This window comes from Macrobrachium rosenbergii, chromosome 41 (genome assembly GCF_040412425.1).
Source record: "Macrobrachium rosenbergii isolate ZJJX-2024 chromosome 41, ASM4041242v1, whole genome shotgun sequence".
Taxonomy (NCBI): Eukaryota; Metazoa; Arthropoda; class Malacostraca; order Decapoda; family Palaemonidae; genus Macrobrachium; species Macrobrachium rosenbergii.
The window spans coordinates 87,797,458-87,824,990 of NC_089781.1; the positions used below are offsets into that span (position 1 = coordinate 87,797,458).

Consider the following 27,533-nt stretch of genomic DNA (forward strand, 5'->3'; position numbering starts at 1 on the left):
TGTCGAGTTTAAGGGAAGCCTTGGGGTACAGTGTACTTAGAGTACCCACTAGTTTTAATGGTTGGGTTAGGGGCTAGTGGTTCTTTATTTTAGTTGTAGGTGACAGTATTGTGTTTATTCTGGCCTATGCCCAGGGCAAGGATGCTATTTTTTGCCTTTGTCAGCCATTGGTGAACTTCCATGGTTGCAAAGTACCCACTAAAGTAGAGGCGACTCTTGGCCAATACTGCCACGTCCTCTACAGGTTAAGATGAGCGCTGACCAGAGGTGGTACCCACCTAAAGCAGCTCTCTTACCAGTTAAGGTAGAGCAAGCATTGACCTAATGCTAGCAACCTCTCTAGTTCAAAGTCATTATCTTTATTAATGTTTTGGTTTAGAACATGTCCATGATTCCCACCTCCCCACAATGTGGAATCAGCTATGTAATTGCTTGGTAAGTCACTTTTTTATGATAAAATAAAATTTTATATATATTTACCAAGCAATTACATAATCGGAGCCCACCCTTCTCCCCACAATGGACATTTGGGCATCAAACAAATTTAAGCTCTGCTGAATTGTACCTGTCATTCCCAAAAGTGGGCGGGATCCTGGCACCTACACTAGCGATGGTAGCGCCACCGCGAAAATTTGAATTCTTAAGACTGTGGAAAGCTAGTAGCTATGTACAGTAGAGCCCCGTCCTGGACGCTAATCCGTTCCAGAAGATTACAGCATTATATAATTAGGAATTGTGTAAGGATTGATGGAAGTTATGAGCAGTAATAATGATGCAGCAAGATGGAGGCAAGAGATGTATAATAATGACAAGAAAGTGTCAATTTATTATGTTGTACTGCAATTATATGCAGTTGGGATGGCCTTAGACTTAGGAAGGATTACCAGTGTGAAGATTAAAATTCCCAATTGAAAAATATTAGAAAAAAAGATTCAGTGAAGGGGTTATGAAGTGTAGAAGAAAAATTCTTCTTTTACTAAGGTTATTTGACACAGAAAATGATAAGAAGGCTCTAGTTTGTATGATCACAAAAATGAATACAATTTCAATAAAAGAAAATTTCTTTCTGGATGTTCCTTTGTGTAATTTGTCCAGTTGGTGCACTCCTCTAGAATACTTTGGGACTGAGAATGTCTAGGTATTAAGACATATGTAAAAATAAATTTTGTGGCATATTAGAAATTTTCAATTTTTCAACTTTATAATACTATACAGGCAGTCCCCGGTTTACGACGGTTCCGGCTTACGATGTTCCGAGGTTACGACGCTTTTCAAATATATTCATCAGAAATTATTTCCTGGCTTACGACGCATGTTCGGGTTACGACGTGCGTGCGCCGATCCGACGGAAGAAATATGGCCCCAAAATGGCAGAATAATCATAATTTGAAGGTTTTTTTATGTAAAACTCAATAATAATGCAGTTTACATCGTTTTCAATGCACCCAGAGCATTAAAAGTAAGGTTTTCTTATGATTTTTGACGATTTTCGACGATTTTCCGGCTAACGACGATTTTCGGGTTACGACGCGGCGCAAGAACGGAACCCCCGTCGTAAACCGGGGACTGCCTGTATAGAAATATTATGTATAAAGCACTTTCTCTTGGCAAACGCTGTAATTTTACGATACATTTTCACATTTTCAGTAATATTGTATCTTTTTAATTTATACAGATTGGTAATCTTTAGCTATGACGATCTACAATCTCTATATTTTTGATCGGAATGGTCAGCTACTGAACTACACAGAGTGGACTCGTCGAAAACTGTCAGGCATGACAAGAGATGAGGTTAGTTTGGACTGTTTTTCTCATTCTCTCCTCAAATTCATATAATTGATATTTTGGGAAAATTTTTATTAAATACCTACTCTATCTTTCTGACCTAGGAGCTGTATTACCAGTGATATTTCCTCACAACTTCTTCATATCAGTAGTGTTTTCAGCTTAGTCAAGATCATCTTTTTCTTTCTAATTAATGCCTGCATATGTTTTTCATATCAGTAGTGTTTTCAGCTTAGTCAAGATCATCTTTTTCTTTCTAATTAATGCCTGCATATGTTTCAGTAGCAACTGTGCAAGCAAAGTCAAAAGAAATAAAGTTGATAGAATCCCACTTTGCATCACAACAGTCCTTACTTCACATGGATCACACAGATTTTCTTGAAACACAACTTTACAAATTATAAATATTTAAAAGCATCTTAGGAATCCTATAAAATATCATGATAGTTCATAACACATTACATGAAACATTATCAAATGCTTTTTCAATATTCAGAACACACTGTGGCCTTATCATCTCATTGGCATGTTGCACTCAATGTCAAGCAGTGAATATGTTATCACTACATCCTCTTTCTTTTCATGAAATCAGCTTGTTCATTCTGCAGCATAGTATCAATTGGGTGCTCTTTATTTCTCCAAAATAATTTTAATTGGTATTTTCAAAATAATTGATTGCAAATTTATACTTCCTTCGGTTATTACATATTCAGAGTGCTAACTTTTACAAGTATCCCAGGACTTATTCTTGACTCCCAGATCTGATTAGATGATTTCATTAGGACAATTGGAACCTGTAATTGCTCAGCCTTAAACATTTCAGGTACAAGATGTTCTTTTAAGGCTTGTAGTATTTTTACTGTATGATTGCATCTAAGTTATTGCCTCTCCCTCATTATGTAAGTCCTGGTGAGCTTGCAAAATCTCTTCAACAGGTGGAATGGGTCTATTCAGTATTATACCAAAATAGTCATATCATCTAGACCTCATACTGTAATGTCTTGTCTAAAGATTTTCACGTACTTTGTCCTTTTTTGATACATATGTTTCAAGATTTATGACAATGTTGGGACTGAGAACTATGTTGTAACTCAAAATTGTGATGAATCAGTTTATAATTCTATATAGGTAGAGTATATAAAAGCAATATAGTACCTCAGCTTAGCAGACCTCAGCTTAGTAGACTTCTGTACAAATCAGCTACCATATTTTGGGTATATTTTTCCTATGGTACTATTTTGGATGTGATAAATTTTTTTTATATCTCTCTCAAATTGAATGTTAAGAGTAATTTACAATTTACGTTAGTTTAGGAACTATGTGGAACTTCTGTCAGCTGTAAGATATTAGGAAAATATTCAAGTGCAGGCTATAAAATATGGTCTTTATTACTTATCAGAAAGGCCAGACTCCAAAAGTGTCTCTTTAAGTTGAGGTGTTACTGTGTATAGTACCATATATTGTACCTATACTGTATAGTACTCAATATGTTCAGCCCAAGACTGCATACAGCATTTGAAGTTTTATTTGATAAAACACGTTTTTTTTTTCTTTTCATATAAGATTTAAAATTATTGAAAACATTCTTAGAAAATTAAAATTTATTCAAAGTACAGTGCAGTATGCCCCTTACAAGTCTAGGAAAGATTGTAATGATTGCAGATAGTCTATGAGGTTCTGTCTCTTTACATGGAATTTGATTAAATGGCCACTTTAGTGTGAATATTGATAAAGCATAAAATGGGTAGGAAAACTTCATACAGTAGTAGGTTAGCAAACAACACATTGCCCATGGAAAATGACATAGAATAGTTTTACCAAAAAAATATAAGAGTTTAAAAAAAAAAAAATATAATGTAGCCTGGCAAGTTTGGCTTTGATGATTTCTCTCTCTCTCTCTCTCTCTCTCTCTCTCTCTCTCTCTCTCTCTCTCTCTCTCTCTCTCTCTCTCTCTCTCTCTCTCTTAACCCTGGACAGGTAGCCTCGGAAACCTGTCACACACAGGTAGGGTAGTGTACTTTTAGACACACGAACTTTGGCCGTCGACTACTGGGTCGTATGGGACCAATTTTTTTTTTTTTTTTTTTTTTTAACTACTGAGCAAGTACTTTTTTTCTACTGGTGTAGGAGAAAAACTCTAGTAATAAAAACAATACCCTATTTATTCAAAATCTGACAATAAGTATCAAAATTAAATTACATACATTTATACTACAAAAGAGTATCCTGAGGTTCAGAATTCTTGAGAAATACGAGGCAGGCTTGAAAGACGAAGGGTTGAGCACCATTTTGAGACTAGTCAGGCTGTGATAGCTCAAAAACTGCAAAATCTGGAAAGAGGAGAAATATATGTACATTTTTTTTTTTTAAATCAATAGAAAACTTTGCATAACAAAATATTTTTGTTCTACCACTAAATCTTTATGGAATTGGATGAAATTTTTTATAAGTATTCTGCAAGCATCTAAAATCATGGGAAAAATAAAATAAAATAATTTGAAAGGTATAAATGGGTCAAAACAGGTACATTTGGATGGCACCACACACTGCCATCCAGTGCCAAAATATTTTTCATGTAAAAATGAGTATGACATGGCTTAAAAGGTTTTATTTTTATGTTAAATGTTTTTAAATGTAATATATAATAAAAATAAACAATAGACAATAATAATAATAATTTGGGAACACTTTACCAGGAATTGGAGCACTTTTCACAGGTGTACTTCAGGTGGTGGGCACAGGTTGTCTTCGTGCAGTTGCTACACAAAATTTTTGATCTCGCATTAGAGGAGGAAGGGCAAAGATGGCATCTCTGCTGCTTTTTCAGAGCATCCTGGCCTTCATTTGTGGCAACGGTGATGTCTTCCACCTCAAACACAGAACAAATCAGGGATGAGACATCCCTTGGAAGATATCTCTTCTGCTGCAGGCGGTTGAATGCCCAGGGACGACAAAGTTCAAGTGCAAATCCATAGCAAATTTTCTTCGGAAACTTTGGGATTTTCTGGTCAGTGCTGATATATTATGAAGGTGTTATTGACCACGATGTTGAGTAGGCCAAAGAAGACACACAAAGGGCCACCCTACGGGTCTTCCTGCTGCAGGTCATGGCAGCACACAGCTGGTCGAAAGTGTCGACCCCTCCCTTGTTGCATTATAGTACATGTGGATGTGCGTCTTCTGGCGTTCCACAAGTGTGGGTTGATGGTGGACTGTGGATAAAATCTGCATCCTCTTGGTTGACTTCACACGTTGGCACATCAGGGTTGCTTTATCTTCATAGTTGTAGACAGCAACCGACTGTCCCAACTCCATTGGAAATGTTAGCAATTCCAGAGGCATGTAGGGTTTAGGACGAATAGTGCCCACCAAGTGCATCCCATATTTCTGCAGGCTCTTTGCTAAGGGCAGGGATGTAAACCAGTTGTCGGTGGTAACAACGCGCCCCGACGTCCTGAAGGGCTTGACCAACTCTGTAGTAAAAAACTCCCCAGCGATATGACCCTGTCAGCACCAGTGGTCTTGCCACAGTAGGGGATTGAATTGCACATATAATGTGTTTCTGCATCGCAAGCCATGACCAATTTGATACCATACCTAAAGAGGAAAGAAGAAAACTAACATTAGTTATAAATCAAAACTTGAAAGATTTGTTATAATGAAATAACAGAAATGTTGAAAATTGTAAAACAAAAAGTATTACTGATAATGATAATTAATGATACAAAATATTTAACAAATATTCAGAAGAAAATATTTACTTACTTTGCTGGTTTGTTTGGAATAAACATGCGGAAGCTGCAACGCCCCTGAAGGCTAGCAGTTGTTCATCTACAGTAAGATGAGGCCCTGAGAGTAGTTGCCTATGCAGTGCCGGATGACAGTATTCCAAACTTCCCTGATATGGGCGAACTTGTCCGTCTTCAGACGGTCTGTCCTTGTGCCAGCATTATCAAACCGTAAGGACCTCATGAGGAATGCAAAGCGCCGCTCGCTCATGGCACTCCTGTAGAAGGGGCATCCTAATGCTGGGGAGAACATCTCTTCTGTAGTGAGGTGGTTGTCCTTGCGTGCCCCTGCCATGATAAGCACACCAAGTAGTGCCTTCAGTTCCATGAGTTGGAGGTCTTTGAAGATGGGGTTGTTTTGCGTTTCACTTTATCACGCAAGGACGTGATTTTGTCACCTGTATGCATACACACTTCTGCCAGCAAGGGGTCGTTCATGAACAACGAAAAACACCTCCAAGGGTGTCTTAGCAGTTAGTGTGTTTGTAGTAGGAGCCCCTCCTCAATGTTGTCACTCCTTGAAATAGATGGCATGGCAGGGTTTGGCTCTTGAGTGCCACACTGTTTTGTCCTTCCTCTGTATATGTCTTGTGGTAACTTCTTGAGGGCTTCACCAGCTGCAGGATGTAGTGGTCTTCTCCTCCTCCTCCTGCTTTGTAACTCAGAGGGGCTAAGGAAGGGCAAAGCTGTTGCAGCCCTCGACGAGAAGGCTCGTCCTCCTGGGGTGCGAGGCATTCCAACTCGTCTTCCAAGTCTTCATGAGTGACTTCTTCTACTTCCTCATCCTCCCACGCAGGGCGTCGGTGCAGGTCATCAAACACCCTGTCTGCTTCGATAACAATCTCTGAGGGTCCTCCACATCACTGGTGTCATCCTCAGAAAAAGCAGCTTATTGTAGTCCTCCTCCTTCACGAAATTTCTTCTCGACATGGCGAAACCTGAAAACATGAAAAATGGAAAATTAGAAAAGTACAAAAAACCATCTTGGCCATGAGCAATGTCCAAAATGGCAGTTGGTCTATGTAAAAGCAACCATCCGTTAATATTTCCACCGAAAATTATCACTATAGTCCAAATAACAATGATGCAGCAATAAATTTTACAAAAGTATTGAAAATCACTTTTACTTACGTACAAGGTAAGGTAGTGCTGAAATACACACAAAAGAAACTTTTGGCACCGAAAATACTGTGTTCGGCGGACTTCAAGTGCGGCACGTCTACTCTCCATGTCAGCTCGACAAAGACTAGCTATTCCAGAAAAATGAGTCCACCTACTTGAAGGGACGCTGCGCACAATGAAAAAATGGGTTTTGCGCAACCTGCGTGTGTCTAAAATGGCACAAGGCTACCTGTCCAGGGTAGTACGATCATTAATATGGCAGTGAAGTATTATATTGTGGTAGAAACTCTCCATAGAGTGCTGTATTGGAAAAAATGCAATATCTGTGAAAACTGATGTAGGATAGATTTACCAGAAACATCCAGTAGTTTAACACTTGTAACAAAAATCCCCCCCTCTCTCTCTCTCTCTCTCTCTCTCTCTCTCTCTCTCTCTCTCTCTCTCTCTCTCTCTCTCTCTCTCTCTCTCTCTCTTAACATATAAAAATGAAAACTCTCTCTCTCTCTCTCTCTCTCTCTCTCTCTCTCTCTCTCTCTCTCTCTCTCTCTCTCTCTCTCTCTCTCTCTCTCTCTCTCTCTCTTAACATATAAAAATGAAAAATTTTTAAAGTAATTTGTATTTTTCATAACTTACAGACCTGAAGTCTTTACATATGGGAATACTTTCAGCAAGCTGGAAATCCAGCCGTTAAACTTTTGCAAGGAGGATATGGTAACAGTTACCGGTGGTAGGGGCGGAAGCCCCTCCCACCAAATAGGTATACATTCAGTTCTACACAGTTTACCTTTTGGCCCAGGTAAGAGATGAGGGTGGTAAGAGGTGGGCCCTTAATGTAAAGACCTCAGGTTTGTATGTTAGGAAAAATATAAATTACTTTAAAACATGTCATTTGTTCCTACATGAATGCAAGCCCTTGGTCTTTACATATGGGAGACTTACTTTTGGAGGGGGGGATTCCGAGTAACTCTCTGAACTGACAGGTAGTTCGGCTCACCTGGGTACAGTACTCTCTTCCTGGTCATGAAAGAGCAAAGGAAGAAGACCATACCTCTGATCTATTGAACAAGATAGATGTTCAAATCATCAGACTTCTGGGCATTTCGAATTAAAGGAATGTAATATCCTTGATTTGAAAAGGTTTGGATGAACCTTGAGTGTCGGAGACTATAACACTAAGAATAACCAACTGGTTTGCTCATAGTCAGTCCCTCTCTCCCCTTGCTAGACAGAAGGAAGGATTTGCATCTACTAATCCAAATAGAGCTAGATTAAAGATGGGATACTCAATCATCTAGATCACTGGCATGCACGCCAGTCCAGCACGTGACGGCTCATTCACTGTTCCTCTTCCCACTGGAAGAGGAAGGAAGACAGGAGGAAGGGAGGAGACCAGTCCCATGCACACCTACTCCTAGCAGCCGCACGCCTTAGGCGAGATGCAACCTGTCCCTCAAGAGCTGGGTGAATGACATGACTTGCTGAGCATCCACCGTAGGATCCAAGGAAAAGGCGTCCAAGGACCCATGGGCAACGTCCCAAGGTAAAAGGAGATGATTGTAATCTGCATGAATGCATTCCATCCTAGTACTTGACTGACAGGTTCTTCCTGAATGTGATGGAGAGAACGATGCCCTTGGCTTTGAAAGATCTGTTCCAAAATGTACTGATGTCCACCAAGAAGTTTAGGGGTACAGTACTCCCATTTGATCATCTCACTAGTCAAGAGAAATGACAGTTTGGAAACCGTTTCTCAGCCAACTCGATGGTAATGAATGGAGGCAACATAGATGTCATACTGTCATTGGCGCAACATAGACATCATATTGTCATTGGCACCACAGGACCATAGAAGTGGAATGATCACTTTCGAAACGTAGAATGACAAAAGGTGTAAGCTTCCAGATGTAAATGGATACCAAAGATGTCTTACTTTATTCAAAGGAGCGAGAAGACAGAACAGAGCAGTGCCAAATTCAGTAAGACAAGAAAGAAGGACTATGATCAAGCATCTTCAGAGATTGAACGAATCCGGAAGTTGAAGTACCAAGATCAACTGCCCTTATCTCCTGACTTCAGTGAATAAATGATGTAATTACATCCTTCTTGCTTAGGATGTCTGGTTGGCCACTGCACTGAATGTTCTCTCTGCCCCATGTACTCGCACTGCAATAGAGCAGATGAAAGAACACTAGGACCTTTTGTTGGCCATGGCACTACTGTGGTGTCATTGCTATTACACCAAGGAGTGTCTATCTTGGAACTTGAGACTCTTGAAAGTCTGAAAAGAACTGTGCTTAAGTTTCAAGAAAGGAAGTGTAGGAGGCTGCCGCCTTGGTCAATGTTGCAATGAATGAAAAGTTTCTGGAGGAGGATAGTGTAACCATGGCCCTACTTGGTGTCATTGCTATCAAAGGAGTGCTTATTTGGACACCGAGACTCCTGAAACTGTCTTAAGATCCACAGAATATTATCTCCTCGGGTTGTGGATCAACTGGTAATTACAGCAGCAGGAGCTACTGCTCACATCTCCCACTCCTTGCAGGAGGAGTGTAACTACATCAAGTCAGAAGAAATGGGGCTCCTAGACACCACTTCTTGACTGAGTTGGAATTGAACTAACTGCACATACGTGTGTCTACAAGGACACGGACGTGCAACAGGACACATTTGTGAGAGCTGGAATGACGATCAGAGGGCCTCCTTGGAGAGCGTGAACAGGGAGGAGTTCTGGAATGATGGAGAGTAAGGTCATGGACATGTGAGCGATGAGGTGACAACAGCCTAGGCTGGAAACATGTCCGCGGCTGTTCAGAATCTCTCATGTCCATCAAACAAAGCGGGACCAAGAAGGAAATGACTGAACTTCTGAAGCCTTCCCCACATGGGATTTCTAAACAGGACCTGTCATCCTTCTTATGAACACAAACAAGGGGATAGAGGGAAGACGACACCGAGGTAGATATTCCGATCTCCATTCTCTGCTTGGAGTGAAAAACTGATAGACGAGAAGGGGCTGGCAAAGACGACACTGCCATAGATTTTCCGATCGCTGATCTCTTCTTAGAGTGAAAAACTGAAGGGCAAGAAGCAGCTGGACGTGACACCTCCCCACTAGCAAGACAGCTGTGAGGTGGAGTGGGAGAACTACGGCCATGGTGCAACGCTTCTTCTTCACAACACGAGTGAACTTCTCTTGAAAATGATGTCGACTCTGTCAACCACTGCTTCATGAGACCATCAGAAGATGGATCCTAAGTAAAAGCCACTACTGCAGTAGGGGGTCCAAAGCTCTGCGAGGAAAAGCCACCACCACAAAAGGGGTTCCAGAGCTCTGAGAGTGATATACTGTCAACAGATCTAGATTCTGGAACCTTAGGTGTACAAAGAGGTGAACAGGTTAGCCGCTGCAGCTGCCAACTCAAAATGCTGGTCAGGGTACACCAAAGGCTGATTTGGCATCACTGGTACAATCAAGGGGAGAGCAGCAAGGCTGGCAACTGTCAAAGCAGATGATGTGAGAAAGCAAGAGGACAGGAAATGGGACAATAGGCCACTGTAGGTTAGTACTCGTGGAAGGCCTAGAGGAGCCCAGATGCCAGCCATCTTCTGAGCCTCCAAACCTGAAATAGAACAAGATGGCATTGCCGCCTCCCTCACAGTGGGGAAACTCCCCCCTCCCCCCCCCAGAGAGAAAAGGGAGAGAGAGAGAGAGAGAGAGAGAGAGAGAGAGAGAGAGAGAGGTAATATGTCTTGACCCTTCACCCAGAACTCCCAAAAATGAAGCTAAGGAAGAATGGGAAGGGTAAAATCTTCCAAGGAAGAAGCAGCAACTGGAGGAAGATTGGGAATAGAAGGAACCAGAAGGAGACTGAGAAGCTGCCATCGAAGAAGGAGAAAACCCCTTCTAAGATGGCGCTTTCTTGCTTCTCTGATGCTTCCTCTTGAAAAAAAAAAAATACAAAATCTATTATAAAAATAAATATATTTAAACACATGAGAGAGTTGAAGAGCAGGACAGAGAAATAAACGCACGTCTATACCGGACTGCGGCCAAAAGTATACCAGCTTGATGGATGGTGCTTCCACCCCTACCATCGGTAACTGTTATCATATCCTCCTTGCAAAAGTTTAATGGCCAGATTCCAGCTCGCTGAAAGTTAGTCCCACATGTAAAGACCAAGGGTTTGTATTTGTGTAGGAACAACGTTAACTACAGTATTTATAAATGTTCAAAGACAGAGTAATGTACAATTATTTTTTAATTTCTAGTGCACCTTTAGTCAGCTGATCCCCATATCAAGATCATGCACAAAATTGCAGTTATATGTACTGAATAAAACTATGAATAGGGTATTTAAAAAATAAACAAAATGAATATATAATTTACTCAAAACTTCTAATAAAAAACATTAATTAAAATATGATCAAAAACTGATTTTTTTAAATGCTCACAGTAAGCAGTGTTTTAGATTGTAACCTTAAGTGTAGGCAGTTCATATGTCAATAATGAAATACATATTTTGTATTAATTGGCTGTCATTACTTTATTTCTTTTGATATTGTTAGGTGCATATTAACAACCTCAATAGGGTTCATTTTTACTTCCATGTTCAGTATCTTTCATTAGCTGACTTCACTTCCTCCCTGTCAGGGCTATGGTATGGTTATTTGAATAGCACAGTATGTAAGACATTGTTTTGTAGATGTCATATAATATATTCAAAACTTTTAATAGAAAATTATAGATAGATATTTATAATGATATACTGCTAGTTAGCAGTTATATAGTGTTAGCGGGTAACTCCCCATAAATGCAAATCACTCTTATGTTGGAGAGTGTGTGTATGTTTTTAGTATTCATTTTCATCACTGCATTTTGAATTTCTAAATTACTCTCAAGTGCAAATTTGTGATAACATCAAAATATAAGGTATTTTAACCCTTAAACGCCTATTGGACGTATCATACGTCGACTAAAATTGTCTGTTGGGTGCCGAGTGGACATACCGTACATCGACTACAAAAAATTTCAACCTTTGGTCAAATTTGACTCAACCGAAATGGTAGAAAACGCAATTGTAAGCTAAAACTCTTACATTCTAGTAATATTCAATCATGTACCTTCATTTTGCAACAAATTGGAAGTCTCTAGCACAATATTTCGATTTATGGTGAATTTTTAAAAAAACTTTTTTTCTTACGGACGGGCTGTAACTCAGATAAAAATTTGGAAAAATTCTTTCGTCATTTTGTCGTACATTTTTGCACTGTTCTATATTAGCCAGTTACATAAAGTTTTATATATCAAAAATGTGCGCAATTTCATGTACAATACAGCAAAATACAATTATGGTTGTAGCTTTTATCAGTTTGGAAATATTTTCATATAAATCTTTTAGATAACTGCCAAAATTTCAATTTTCAGTCAACTTTGACTCGACCGAAATGGTAAAAACGCAATTTTAAGCTAAAACTCTTATGATCTGTAATATTCAATCATTTACCTTCATTTTGCAACCAATTGGAAGTCTCTAGCACAATATTTCGATTTATGGTGAATTTTTGAAAAAACAAAATCATACGCATATGGAAGAAGTTCTTTCACACCCAGTTGTCAATGTTTGCACTGTTTTATATTAGTCGTTACATAAAGTTTTATATATGGAAATGTGTGCAATTTTTGTAGAATACAACAGAAAATAACTCATGGTTGTAGCTTTTATCAGTTTTGAAATATTTTCATATAAATCAAAATAACTCCAAAATTTCAAGCTGGAGGTCAACTTTAACTCGACCGAAATGTTAAAAATCGCAATTATAAGCTAAAACTCTTACATTCTAGTAATATTCAATCATGTACCTTCATTTTGCAACAAACTGGAAGTCTCTAGCACAATATTTCGATTTATGGTGAATTTCAGAAAAAAATTTTTTCCTTACGCTGTCTTGCGCTGTAACTCGCCGAACATCTCAGAAATTCTTCGTCATGTTGTCGTAATGTTTGCATCGTTTACATTAGTCGTTACATAAACTTATATATGAAAATGTGCGCAATTTCATGTAGAATACAACAGAAAATAGCTCATGGTTGTAGCTTTTATCAGTTTTGAAATATTTTCACATAAATCACGATAACTGCCAAAATTTCAACCTGGGTCAACTTTAACTCGACCGAAATGGTAAAAACGCAATTGTAAGCTAAAACTCTTACATTCTAGTAATATCAATCGTTTAACTTCATTTTGCAATAAATTGGAAGTCTCTAGCACAATATTTCTATTTATGGTGAATTTTTTAAAAACATTTTCCTTACGCTATTGGACAAATTTGTTGAACATCTCAGAAATTCTTTCGTGTCGTTGTCCTCAATATTTTGCACCGCTTTAAATTAGTCGTTACATAAAGTTTTATATATGAAAATGTCAATGGATTTCATGTACAATACAACAAAAAATAACTCATGGTTGTAGCTTTTATTAGTTTTGAAATATTTCCATATAAATCACGATAAATAGAAAAATTTGACTTTCAGTCAACTTTAACTCAACCTGAAATGGTTGAAAACTGCAATTGTAAGCTAAAACACTTACAGTCTAGTAATATTCAATCAATTAGCTTCATTTTTCAACAAACGGGAAGTCTCTAGCACAATATTTCGATTTATGGTGAATTTTTGAAAAAAACATTTTTCAGTCCGACGTTACTTAATTCATGCATCATTTTGTGATAATATTTTCTCTGTGTTTTTGATCGTTTTAAAATTTGTTATATACCAAATTCATCGCAATTTATTGTACAATACAACTAAAAAAATTAATTCATTAGATTTAATCGTTTTGCTTACAGCAGTGATTTGTATACAATTATATATGAGTTTTTTTTGCTGTCATATATTCCAATATTTATATATGATAATGATATTTTTTTCATTTCTGATGGTTGCATACTAAACTTCAGGCAATGACAAAAAAATGAGCCAATTATGAACTCTTAATCTTAAAACTAAAGCGTGCATGTGATTTTTTAAAAAACTTTTTTTCCACTTACTAATAACTCACCGAGGGTCCGCCAGCATTGGAGACGCTTTTTTTTTTGTAAATAGGGAACATTATTATCAAAAAGGGTTAATGATTAATGTTTTGAGGAGTAATATATCCCAACCTTTGCACTGCACTTTGATCTGTTAAACACACTCACTGTGACTGTATTTTTGTTATGAAATGGGCTCCCAAATTTAAAAAATTGGGTCTCAAAAAGTTGCCTGAGACACTAGTACAGTACAGGCAGTCCCGGTTTACAGGGCCTGGCTTACGACCTTCCGAGGTTTGAGTTTTTTCAAATATTCATCAGAAATTATTTCCTGGTTTCGTATAATGTTCCGTGTTAAAATCATGACGCTGATCCGACAGAAGAAATTGGCTCCAAAACGGCAGAATAATAAAAATTTGGAGGTATTTTTGATGAAAAACTCAATAAAAATGCAGTTTATATCATTTTCCATACTGTACACCCAAAGCATTAAAAGTAAGGTTTTCTTATGATTTTTGACAATTATCTATGATTTTTCGGTTTACGACGATTTTATGTCATTAATGCGTAAATTCAATAACCCCTGTCGTAAACCAGGGACTGCCTGTATACTGTAGTGTATATTGTAATTCTTATTTTGTCTCCAGAAACTGAGGTGAGCATATATTGTGGTAAACAGAACTGTCAAAAGTTAAAAACTGCTTGCAGCAATTAATGAATTTTGTTTGAACATGTCATAAGCACCGTGCGCCTTCCCGCACATGCCTCAACCAATCACGGGGAAGCCTGGGCGTCTGCTAGTATTTTTGAACTGATCATGCACTGGCAGCACCACTGAAAGCCAGTAGTTGTAGTCTGTATCCCAAGCGGAATAAACACTCCTTAACCATCCCATATGGGTCTGTTTTTTTATCATATCCTACCCCTCCTTATGTGTATAAGGTGTTACATTTATGGCGACAAGCGATCTGTGGTGGTAGGATCAGTGGAATTTATTCAACGTCTTCAAAAGTGATTGCATCATTTGTTACAAGATGTCTGGGATTCCGTCTTTTCCTTCATTCGACGTACATTGTGAGGAAAATTCACTAGGTCCAAGATGGATGAAGTACATCACAAAACTAGAGAATCTGTTTGTAGCCTGCACCATTAACTCAAAAAAAAAAGGAAAAAAAGCCCTATTGGTGCATTATGCAGGTGATGAAGTTTTTGAAATCTACGAAACATTAGGCCTTAGTGGTGATGACGCTAATTATGATGAAGTGAAACAAGGTCTAACAAATTACTTTCATCCAAAGAGAAACAAAGAATTTGAATGTTATGAGTTTCGAAATATAAGGCAGAATCTTGGTGAAACGATTGATCAGTTTGCAACACGGCTACGACAAAAGGCTGAAAATTGTGAATTTGCTGATAAGGACGGGGAAATCAAAAGCCAAGTAATTCAAGGTTGTTTGTTAAGCAAACTGAGAGTGAAGTGTTAAGAAGAAGAGAAAGCTCTCAATGATATGTTAACCATGGCCAGAACTGTGTAAATTGCAGAGAAACAGTTAAGAGTTATGGATAAGAATACAGATGCAAGTTCAAATGTGTTAGTGAATAAGATGATGCATAAGTATAAGCCATCACAGCAGCACTGGAATCTAGGCCCACACAATCATTCCTATCAGCCCCATCCAAGAAACAAGCAACGTCATCAGCTGTAGCGTCGTCATCGTCATCCAAATGCTGAAACTGTGGTGGGAATTATCCACGTAACAAGAAATGTCCTGCCCTCAGAGTTGAATGCAATTATTGTCACAAGGAGAATCATTTTAAATCTGTGTGCTGAAAACGTTTCAAGAACGACACTGATCATTACCTGAATGAAATGGTAGAAGATGAAGTCAACGAAGAAGTAGACGAAAGTTTTGAAGCAGATGAAAGTTTTGAAGCTGATGTTACCTATGGAGTAAAGTCACAAGTGAAAGCAATTTCTAATAGAAAATTGCCAAAAGTGTATGCTAAAATCAACGCTGTACAGGCAAGAGTACAGTACTCGTAGACATCGGTTCGACTGTGAATACAATTCATCAGTCAGTCATAAGTCAAATGAATCCCAAGCCACAGATGATAAAAAACTGAAATCGAAGCATATGCATTTACTCATACGAAACCTTTAACTGTTGTAGGTAAATACAAGTGTTCTATTGCGTATGACTCGAAAATTACGACAACAGAATTTATGTAGTGAAAGATGGTCTGAAACACTCATTGGTTATGATACATCCGTTGATTTAGGCATAGTACGAGAAATTAAAGCCATATCAAATGAACCTTATGTGAAATTATGTGACAAGTACAGTATAAATCTGTTTTCAGTGGTTTAGGTAAACTGAAAAATAAGTAAGTTAAATTTCATATAGATGAAAGTGTAGTGCCTATGGCCCAGCCTCCAAGAAGAATACTGTTTCATGTAAGAGATCACATAAAGGGTTCAGAGGTCTGGTTAAACAAATCATTTATAACTAACTAATCAACTAGAGAACAAGTAGAGAAAGAGCTAGAAAAGTTAGAGAAACTCGATGATATTGAAAAGGTCAGTGGCCCCACCCCATGGGTTTCAAATCTTGTGGTTGCACCTAAGCCTAAGTCTCCTAACGAAATTAGGATATGTGTCGATATGCGTAAAGCAAATAAAGCTCTCAAACATGAAAGACATGTGACACCAACCATTGATGACATTATTAATGAAATAAATGGTTCAACAGTGTTCTCAAAAGTTGATCTGTACAAAGGTTTTCACCAGTTAGAATTAGATGAAAATAGTCATAATATGACTATATTTGCTACTCATGTTGGCCTACGTCGATATAAACGGCTGAATTTTGGAGTTAGTGTGGCTCCTGAGGTGTTTCAGAATGAGATTAGACAAGTGTTACAATGACTGAATTGTGTTTTAAATATCATTGACGATATAATCATGGCAAAACGCGAGAAGAGCATGATTCAGATTTAGAAGCACTTTTTGAAAGACTGCGGGAAAAGAATTTGACACTTAATGAAGATAAATGTGAATTTGGAAAAAATAAAATAAAGTTTTATAGGTACATTTTTTCAGAACTCTGTATTTCTCCAGATCCAGAAAAAGTTCAAGCTATCAAAAATGTCATAAGACCAGTTAGTCAAGGTGAAGTTAGAAGTTTTTTGGGTATGACAGATTATGCCTCTTGCTTCATTAAGAATTATTCAACTATTTCTGAATCTTTTAGAAGACTTACGCAACAGGATTTTTCATTCAAGTAGACGTCGGAACAAGAAGCACCATTCAACAAGTTAAAAGGAAGCATTAGATAGTGATACTGTCACGGCGTATTTTGATCCTCAGAAAAATACTGAATTATGGGTCGAGCAGGTCTCGTGGGAGTTTCAGGAATTTTGGTTCAAGATGACAAAATCATAGCATACGGAAGCAGGTCTCTCACCCCAGTTGAACAACATTATAGCCAGACAGAATGTGAAGCATTGGCATGTGTGTTTGGATGCCAGCATTTTCATCTTTTTGTATCTTTTGGGAAACCATTTACCCCTTGATTACCGATCATCGTCCCCTCAGTAAAAAGATTAGTAATTTGCTGAATCAGCTTTTTCAACAATACAAAGCAAATTCAGTCAGGAAGGCTTGAAAGGTGGAGATTGAATTTGACAACGTATAATTTTAGTTAAATATCGTGCCGGGAATTTAATGATATCAGATTATTGCTCAAGACATCCGTTCTGTGAAGGATCAAGTAAAAGCGTTGCTGAAAATTTTGTGAAAATCATTGCATACTCGTCAGTACTTGGTTCATTAACTCTTGCAGATGTTGCAAAGGCAACGCTGGAGGATTGTTCTTAAATGTGTTACTAATGCTGTTCAAAGAAATACAAGGTCAAAACAAAAATGTAAAATGGATGAAGTTTATTGACGATATCAACGAGTGTGTGACTAATTGTCAGTTATATCTATGGACAGTGGGAATATTCTGTTACGTGGTACACGACTTTGCATTCCAGAATCATTAAAACGTTATGTTATTGACTTAGCTCATGAAGGACACCAGGGTCAAGTAAAATGCAAGTCATTAAGAGAAACTCTTTGGTTCCCATATATGGACAAATTTGTTGAAGAAAAATGCAAATCATGCATTGCATGCATGTCGGTGTCTCCTCAGTCGGTTCCCGATCCAATTAAACTGAGCACTTTACCTAAGAAACCGTGGGATGAAGTCTCAATGGATTTTTGTGGCCCCTTCCCTACTGGAGAGTACTTTATGGTTTCATAGGTGGACTATAGTCGTTATCCTGTCGTCAAGAAATTAATAAACATTAAGGCAGATACAGTGACTGTCAGGCTTGAAAATATTTTTAGCTTATTTGGAATACCCAGGGTTATTAAAACAGACAGTGGTGCTCCATTTAATGGTCATGTTTTCTCAGAGTTTGCACATAACTATAGATTCAGGAATTGAAAAATTATGCCACTTCACCCCATGTCAAGTGCTACTGCTGAGGTTTTTATGAAGCCTCTTGTGAAGGCGATTAAAACCTTGAATGTTCAAGGTCAAAAGTGGAAGTCGGATATTAGCAAATTTCTTTTGATTTATCGTAGCACGCTGCACCCCAGCACAGGTGTCTCCCCAGGAGAACTCATGCTCAACAGAAGAATGAAAACAAAATTGCCCCAGATTATAATAAAGTCAAGGGATACAAGCATCAGGAAGAGAGATACCAAGGCAAAGGCTAAGAATAAGCGGTATGCAGACAGTCGCAGAAGAGCTAAACCATGTAGGCTTAAACCAGGTGACCAAGTACTAATAAAACAGAGGGTCCACAAGTTGGATATGCCTTTTTTTGTCCTATTTCGGGAACATTATTATCAAAAAAGGGTTCAATGATTACTGCACAGCACCAGGATAGAACACTCACCAAGGATGCATCTCATTTTAAATATGTTGATAAGTTACAACGCAACCAGTTTTTCGTCATCCACATCGTCAACTGAAGAACTCGCCAATGTTACGCTGCAGTGAGTGGGAACGTTTTAAACCCAAATGTTTCCAGGACTGAGTTATATTTGTTCTATCTTGATTGATTGAGTTTCGTATAATGCGTTCTTTTTACTTGTAAAATCAAGAGTTTTTTTTTAAATATTGCATTGAATCTTGAGTTTATTTGTTTCGTGGAGGAAAGTATTTATGTGTTTTCACTCAGTGTGGTTATGAGTATCATATTACTATAACTCAATTTGGAATTGTTAATATTTTTGCATTATCTACTAAATTTTGAATTTTATGCATTAATGTGTGATTCAGTAATGAATTTATTGATTTTATGTTTCACCAAGTTTTATTATGATTATCATTTCTGAGCTGTTGTATCTATGTTTGATAAAAAAAAAAATCTATCAAAAGAAAGGAAGGATGCAACAATTAATGAATTTTGTATGAACATGTTGTAAGCACCGCCTTCCCGCACATGCCTCAACCAATCACGGGGAAGCCCAGGAGTCTGCTAGTAATTTTGAACTGATCATGCACCGGCAGCACCATTGAAAGCCAGTAGTTGTAGTCTGTATCCCAAGCATAATAAACACTCCTTAACCATCCCATATGGGTCTGTTGCATTGCTTGTTAAAGATTTTTGGTTTTTCTGGCAATGTAAAATAATTTTTATTCATTGATATACATCACAGGTTCATAAGTCAAAATTTTGTTATTGTTGCCTTAACTAGTCTGCCTCTCCTTGTCAGTTCAGTGCATTTATAGTGATATGCAATGCTCTAGCTGAGTCAGTCATGTATATTTATCTTAATTACTGTGTCGTTAGAGTCCATATTGCTCATATTTAATCTCTTACTCCGAGATTTAGACTTTTACTTTACGATAAGGACTGAAGGGTTTCATCTTCACGACCACCCATATCACTTTTAGGTTTAATTTGTTTTCCTTTCTTAATGACTTTCCAAGTGTCCCTGACATGTTTTGTTGGCCGCAACCTTTTTCTACTCCCTATACCATTTCTGGAAGATGTTTGCAGGTTTTCCCTCACATCTTTTCACAGCAAATGATTATTCATTGCCTTCCTGTTCTTCCTTCAGTGTTTGCAAAACCAGAATCTGTTCCTATATTCTAACAAAACTCCTCCCTTCACTATGTATTTGCACCACTTCGAATGTAGACATGGAGTAGATAGTTCTGGTATCTTGTACTAAAGCATAATGATATGAATGATTTTGGAACAACTTACCTAGAAGAGGTCCTCATTGTTTTGTGGGTGTTTTTGTGTTCAGATACAGTCATAATGTATCTATATCAATGCAAAAGTAATGATTGTTAAAAAGTGCCTAGGACTGAAGGTCAGAATGGATTGTGATATTGTTGATGAGGTGGAGTTGGTGTGTGTAGGAAAGCATGGTAAATGGCATAAGTTGCATGCACACCATGAGCAGCAGCACTCAGCAGAGCCAAGGCATGATTGCTGTCACAAACCTTGCATGTTGTGTAGTTAAACTTTCTACCAGTTTAAATAGTGTATGCATTAGATTTGGTTCATTACAATTGCCTGTGTGCTTCTCACTATAAAAAATGAATCTACATTTGATACCTTAAAACTGTGAATGTCCATGTCTTAACAACATGGATTGGCAGATTGTTTTGTAAAAGTCTTGTATTATATAGCTCCAGTTAAAAGTTCAACTTTCAGTGGTGTCATTAACTTTTGTTGGTTGCTAACTATTGCTTGACCTCAAGAAATTTTCACCAGTCTGTCACTGCTATATGATGGTACATAAGATATTTTTAAATCTTTGGTCAATAAGATACATTGGAGTAACAAACTGAAATGTGTAACATTTAGCCCATTGAGATTTTGGTGATCTTGCAAATATCATCCCATGAGGTTCTTATGATAGTCTGTAGTAAGTTAAAAAAATAATACAGGTAATAATAATAATCATAGACATTTTGATGTCAGGTAGCATTGGGATGATTGGAGGGTATTGTTGGATGGGTTAACTCTAATCTCCTCAAGAGAAGGGGGTTAATTTTGAAGTTATCACTAAACCAGGTCTGAATACAGAATGATGAGTTTCCCCCTCCAAATTTTTTTTTATTACAGGCATAAAGAGCAATAAATATTATGAATACACTTAGTGCAAGAAGAATTTTTAAGGGGAGCGTTTGACGAAAAAATCGAAAAATCAAAATTTTCTGAGATATTTTATATATGGCATCATACATATCCTGACTATCTTCTCAGAAAGTTTTATTAAAAAATCGCCATAGTTTAGGAGTTATAAACAAAAACAGTAACAATACTATCATAGACAAAATTACATTTTTCGTATAATGTAATGATAATGTCAGTATATCGGTAGTAATTTCCTTTTAGCTATGAAATAATAATATCTAAATGCGTTATATGGCAACCCTGTGGACCTAGTATGCATCAGCGAAAGCCAGGAATGCCGCAGGGCAGGCAGTGACGTCAGACAGTCAGTCAGTAGCAGCTCAGAGCTTGACTAAGTAAGACGTCGCACTGCCCAACCTGAGCTGTGTTTTGACACTCGCTTCATCTAGCTTCATTTAGCGAAGTTATATTACTTTGCAAGTCTATTATTATATATTTTGGCTTTTCAAATATGTCATAAAAACATCAAACTGTGTAACAGCAAGCAAATAAATGCACAGAGAAGCAAAAAATATCGTATATCTCAAAACTAAAGTTATCGACATTCAAACTGCATCTCCTCCATAACGAATGCACCGATCTCAATGAAACAAAAGCAAACGAAAGCTAAATAAATTGTCTACAAACAGAGAGTTTTTTCATTTTGTCCTCGAAAATTTTTGGGAATTTTTTCCAAAAAATCAATCGAAGTTTTTTCAAAAACAAAAATATTCATAAAAAAAAAAAAAAAAAATTGAAAAAAACGCTCCCTTATTTTGTTCTAATATATAATATCTGTCTACCATGTAAATTTGAGCTCTTAGTTTGCAGAAGTTATGGAGGATATGCATTTTGAAAAATTTTTGGGGTGGGGTTACCAGCTAATGGGGGCGGAAGACGAAAATTATGGTTACAGTCCTTTGCCCTATACAAAAATAAACCCAGGCACAAAATTTGAAACTGATTCATTAAAAACACGGAGTTATTAGCGAAAAACGATTTTATCAAACGCTCCTCATATCGTTATAAAACTTTGAAGGCCGATATCTCAAAACTAAAGTTATCGACATTCAAACTGCATCTCCTCCATAACGAATGCACCGATCTCAATGAAACAAAAAGCAAATGAAAGCTAAATAAATTGTCTACAAACAAAAGAGAGTTTTTTTAATTTTGTCCTCGAAAATTTTTGGGAATTTTTTCCAAAAAATCAATCTAAGTTTTTTCAAAAAACGAAAAATATTCATTAAAAAAAAAAAAAAAAAATTTGAAAAAAAAAAACACTCTTTTACTTTGTTCTAATATATAATATCTGTCTACCACGTAAATTTGAGCTCTTAGTTTGCAGAAGTTATGGAGGAGATGCATTTTGAAAAATTTTTGGGGTGGGGTTACCAGCTAATGGGGGCGGAAGACGAACATTATGGTTACAGTCCTTTGCCCTATACAAAAATAAACCCAGGCACAAAATTTGAAACTGATTCATTAAAAACACGGGAGTTATTAGCGAAAAACGATTTTATCAAACGCTCCCCTTAACTGTCAAGTTTTAAAATGAAACCAAAACCAGCATTATAATTGTCATGAAAAATAAATTTTAAGAGAATGATGACAAATGATTTAGATCACAAGCAGTGATCCAAAACTGAATGTATTTTACCAGACAAATTTTGGTCCCCCCCCCCAAGAATTTCAGAGTTAATGTGGAAATTATCACTTTATATGCACACAAGAACAATATGTTGGAAACAAAATCAGAAATCAATCCTATATACATTGCTTACCAGCACATTAATTTTCATTGCTCTCTCTCTTTTCAGGAAGCTAAGCTGTTGTATGGAATGATTTTTTCACTCAAATCATTTGTAAGCAAGGTTTGTATCTCCTCTATTTATTGAAAAGAAGTGCATATTTTACTAAAGAATGTAATGTAGCTCTTTAGAAATTACTTCATGTAAATTAATCGAGATACACTTGCCTTTTTCCCCCAACGCCTTGTCTTTCTCCTTGACTGTTATGATTAACATTTTGATGATGAAGTGTGAGTGACTTGGAATGTTTTGATTGATTTTGGGCCATTAAAGATCACAAGGGTGGATAGCATGCCTCACTTGATCTCGCCTGTTACCTAACTACAGGCATAGTTCCCTGCCTGTAGTTCAAATATCTGAAGTGAGGGGAAAGTCTCATATAAAATACCGGTAGAGTACTTGGTATCATTGAGTTAGATGGTTTCATCCATACATGATATGAAGCTGGTGTAATTGTTGAAATTTGTTGGATCCCTGTTTGTGTGATTGTGCATTCAACACACTGCCTGCAAAGAAGGGGCTTAGTAGGAGCAGAGTCCGGAGGGGCTATGAGTAGTAGAATAGAGGTAGCACATGCAGAAAGTGAGCAGGTAACATAACATGAATAGGATAAGAAGTCACGAAATGAAGGTGTTTCTCAACACAGCTTGATACATTTAAGCAAGAGGGTCTCACAGGTCCACTTGGCAGAGGAATGTATTGTAAGTGATGAACAGTGCTTAATGACAAGCAGTAGATTCTCAAGCTTTGGAGATTGTAGGCATCACAGAGGGAAACTGCAAGAACACTGACACTGATGGGAACACAAGATGCAGATGTGGATGAAGGAGCAGTTGAGGATTGACAATGGCTCCTCTGCAACAAAAAAGACTGAAGTAAATTCATACATGGAAGTATACAGAAGCAATCAAGAACACTGGATCAAACAAGAACTTAGGGGTGTCCAAGTACATAGGAAAATCTGGGAGACTGAGAATTTGGGAGCAGCTGAGTACTAAGGAGCAGATTCAATATCTGAGTGAATGGATGCAACCAAAATGCAGGAGTGCTTGAGAACGTGGGATCTGAGCAGTAATCAAGGCCAGTCCGGGAGGCAAAGATAATTAAATACAAAGAAGCAGTGAAAGCAGAATTCAAACCCACTAGAGCAGGAACCTCAAAGAATTACACCAAGGGATAGTGAGGTAATGTTTTTGCCAGTGGTGCAGCTGCAACACAGCTCGTGAAGCCATGTTCAACTCGTTCATGGATGAGTCAGTGACAGTGAGATACTGTTCTTACAGGAAGAAGGGGACCATCATGTTGAAGCTGGCCAGGAAAGCATTATTCATGGAACAGCTACTAGTGCAGGGTACTGAGTAGGATGAATTGAGTCAGGCACAAAAAGAGCAGCAGATAAGGAGTCTGGCAGATTCTTCTCTGGGGTGATAGGGAGGTCATTTGGAGAGAAAGAGAACCAAAGCATAGAATCCTCATCTGGTGAGAAAAATATGGGAATGAATATCAGCAATGGGCACTGCTACTTACGCCAATTGCTTGTAACTGTAAGTGGCATTGTGGAGAAGGAAGTCTCGTCAGAACAGAATGAGATTCGACAGGAATTTAAAGACTCACTCACCACCAAGATTTAATATTTGATGCTGCCTAACATTTTATAAACAAATTTTATTGTATGGATACAGGTACATATTACTTCTCAAGGACTTAACTTACCTCCCTTTTTATTTACTTAAAAAATACATAATTGCATGAGAAAACTGAGGAAACAGGCCATTAAGGGTGCGAGCTCCTCCAAGTCGTCTGTTGAGGTCTGACAACAGAAGATTCTTGAGTTAGTGGTTTGTATCTATGACTTTTCTTTTGTGAGGTAATTTTAACTGATGAGTTTTTCTGATGTCAATTCTTTTTTTATATTAGATAATTTGCAAAGTAATGCAGTAGTATACAGATTTATAACTACACTTTTATTATCCATAAGTATTAATAAAAAAATTTATTCCAGGTATCTCCTGTGGACCTGAAGGAAGGCTTCCTGACATATAAAACAAATAAATATTGCCTTAACTTATATGAAACTCCATCAAGAATCAAGTTCATCCTGAATACTGACATTTATGCTCAAGGAATTAGAGAACTGCTTCATCAGATTTACACACAAGTGAGTGGTTTTGAATACCTAAGTTTATTTCTATTTACAAAATTCATGTGAATGTTTTATGCAAATATTGAAATAATCACAAAAAATGTCACATACTCTGATGTACATCTTTTTTCCTAGGTTTATGTGGAAAACGTGGTTTACAATCCTCTATGTCAGCTTGACAAGCCTATTGAGAGTGAACTTTTTGCAGCAAAACTGGATGAAGTTGTTAAACAGAGTTCTGCATTTGCTTCAAGACCACCTTAGTGTTGGAAAGTTTTGCAAGACAGCTTATCATTTATGCATCCGTGTGAAAGTGTGAATGTTACTCTCTGTTTTTTAGATTATTTATTCTTCAATTAAAGAAAGATTTATGTCTTAAAAAACCTGTCTCATAAAATATTCTGATTTTCTTTACCTTCTAATGATGTGACACAAAATAAATGGTGATTGACACTCAGCTTTTATAAGGTGAGAGAAAACTAGTCTCTCTCTTCTGCAAATTATATAACTGTTTTACACTGGGTTAGAGGGAGGTTAATAGTATGTGAATTTCCTCTTTATTTTTAGTGCACTGCAGTGTTTTCTCTCAGTTCTGCCTTTAGATCCTTTACACTTCATTGCCTTTATTTTTTTGCTTTCTCTTATCTTGCTGTCCAGTTACTCCAACTTCATTTTCACTGTCTTAGTGAATAAGTAGTTGAAAAGTGTCCCACTGATAGGCTTGACAACCTAAACTTCATAAATCAAATCAAATCAAATCTGCACATTTAACTTCATCTGTTGTGTCTGGAATCTTCCAGAAAGGAATAGATTTAGACTTAGCCTTAACAGGAGTACAGGCAGAAAGGGCATAGACCAGAGAAGAGTAGAGAGAACTCGTTTTACTTATAACCCCCAAATAGGAAAAGTTGATATGAAACACTTGTGATAATGAAAACACTGAAAATTTTTTAGCCATGAAAAAGAATACTTTCAAGTCATACGATACAATTACCATTCTTACTGTCTCATTTTGTGCAACTAATAGGGCAAACTTAAGATGGTTTAAATACCATTTCTTGCCAGACTTCACTCTCATACTGGCGATGTGGAAGTATAACAGAATCCTTAACCAACTTTGATAATTTGTTCCCAAATATTCCCAACTTTTTTCCCTAAACATGGGAAATATCTTACCATGGCACTATACAACAAAAAAATAGTTTAACTTCTGGAAAATCATGTAATTTACAAGAATGACCTGTGACATAAAGGGTAAGAACATATCTAAATAAAGGACTGATACGTGAATCACCATTATTTTTTAAAACAATATTTTTTGTCATATAAATTGTCAACATAACACAAATTTGACATTTCAGGGATTACATCTAGCAGTCATATCTTCAATTATTTCAATGGTTACAATTTACTCTGGACAGAAAAATCTTTTACTCTGAATCCGAGCCTGAACCTGATCCAGAAGAGCCTGAATCAGAACCAGAGTCAGACCTCGATGCTTTACTACGAACTGATGCACCACTTGGAGCACGTGATCTGTTTCGACGGCTTGACCTACTGGAGGCTGCAGACTTGGCTGACCTATGGATAAAATTGATAACATTAGAATATAATAATATTATAACCTAAGCTGACAATGATACTCGTGTTAGTACTGAAATTAACTTGGCTCAAGAGAATTTTTATAATGTTTTATGCCTGATACATAAAAGAATGTATACAGTTCAGGGGACAAAGATCATCAATATGAACAACACATCCTCTCTTCATGAAAAAATTTAACAGGTTTTAAATGTTACAAACTATTGTAATTCTTGAATACACAAAAATTCCACGAACACCTTGATGACTGGGTTGAAAGACCCTTAATTTGCAATTCCAACATCAGGCAGCAAATATTTTGTACATTAATTCTGAACATTCTCTTTACAATTCTTTATATGTATACATAATTCAACAAACTAATTTCACCATTACTTCATAACAAACCAAGCTTAGCAAATTAGAAAAATTCTAATCCTTCCTATTGCTATTTCCAATCCCAGTACCTCTAGTCAACCTAAACCTTAGACATGAACATCTGTACATAACGTGCAATCACTGATTAAACAACACATGCCTAAGCAGCATTTTACAATTACAATATTTAATGGCAACAGGGCAATCTATCCTCACTAATCTGACTCAGAAATTCCTGTATAAAAGAAATGTCATGCTGTTTCATGGAATTACTAAGCTCCAAATTTTCAGTTACAAAAGAAACCATTTTTAAAAAGACATAGGCACAAAATAAAAATTTTATGTATTTTTTTATATTAGCCATCTACAATCAATGTTGTTGTATGGTGGAAAGGAGAACCTTCCAAGATGAAAATACTGGTCATACTGCTCCTTTTAAAAATGGACAGTTACACCAATTAGAACATTTACATTACAACAAACATATAAGAAAAAGAAACACAAGTTAAAAAAATTTACATTAACATAGTTTACCACCAGTGTAGCACACTTAAGCTAACAAATGAAATATATCTGAAACATTACATATAAGGTTCTAAAACCAAAGACACTACAATATTATCTTAAAAGGTACATGTCATTCATAAGTTGAAATAATGAACAGGGCAACAGGTTTACAGCTGTAATGTATAATGCAATGTACATTTC

At 37.0% G+C, this 27,533-nt stretch overlaps 2 protein-coding genes across 4 annotated transcripts in view; one reads left to right on the plus strand and one right to left on the minus strand.

Moving 5' to 3' along the window:
- Bet5 (blocked early in transport 5) overlaps positions 1-25,265 on the plus strand; it is a 48,505-nt gene extending 23,240 nt beyond the window's left edge. For all 3 annotated transcript variants that reach the window (XM_067084566.1, XM_067084564.1, XM_067084565.1), the window contains exons 2-5: positions 1,676-1,791; positions 22,733-22,786; positions 24,726-24,881; positions 25,002-25,265. In XM_067084566.1, the coding sequence (XP_066940667.1) occupies positions 1,693-1,791; positions 22,733-22,786; positions 24,726-24,881; positions 25,002-25,130 (438 nt within the window). In that variant the 5' untranslated portion in view covers positions 1,676-1,692 and the 3' untranslated portion in view covers positions 25,131-25,265. The remainder of the gene's footprint in view (positions 1-1,675; positions 1,792-22,732; positions 22,787-24,725; positions 24,882-25,001) is intronic.
- The window catches only part of LOC136826959 (RNA polymerase II-associated factor 1 homolog), a 52,661-nt gene continuing 50,014 nt past the window's right edge, over positions 24,887-27,533 (minus strand). The window contains 1 exon segment of the mRNA XM_067084563.1: positions 24,887-26,447. Coding sequence (XP_066940664.1) covers positions 26,297-26,447 — 151 coding nt within the window. The 3' untranslated portion in view covers positions 24,887-26,296.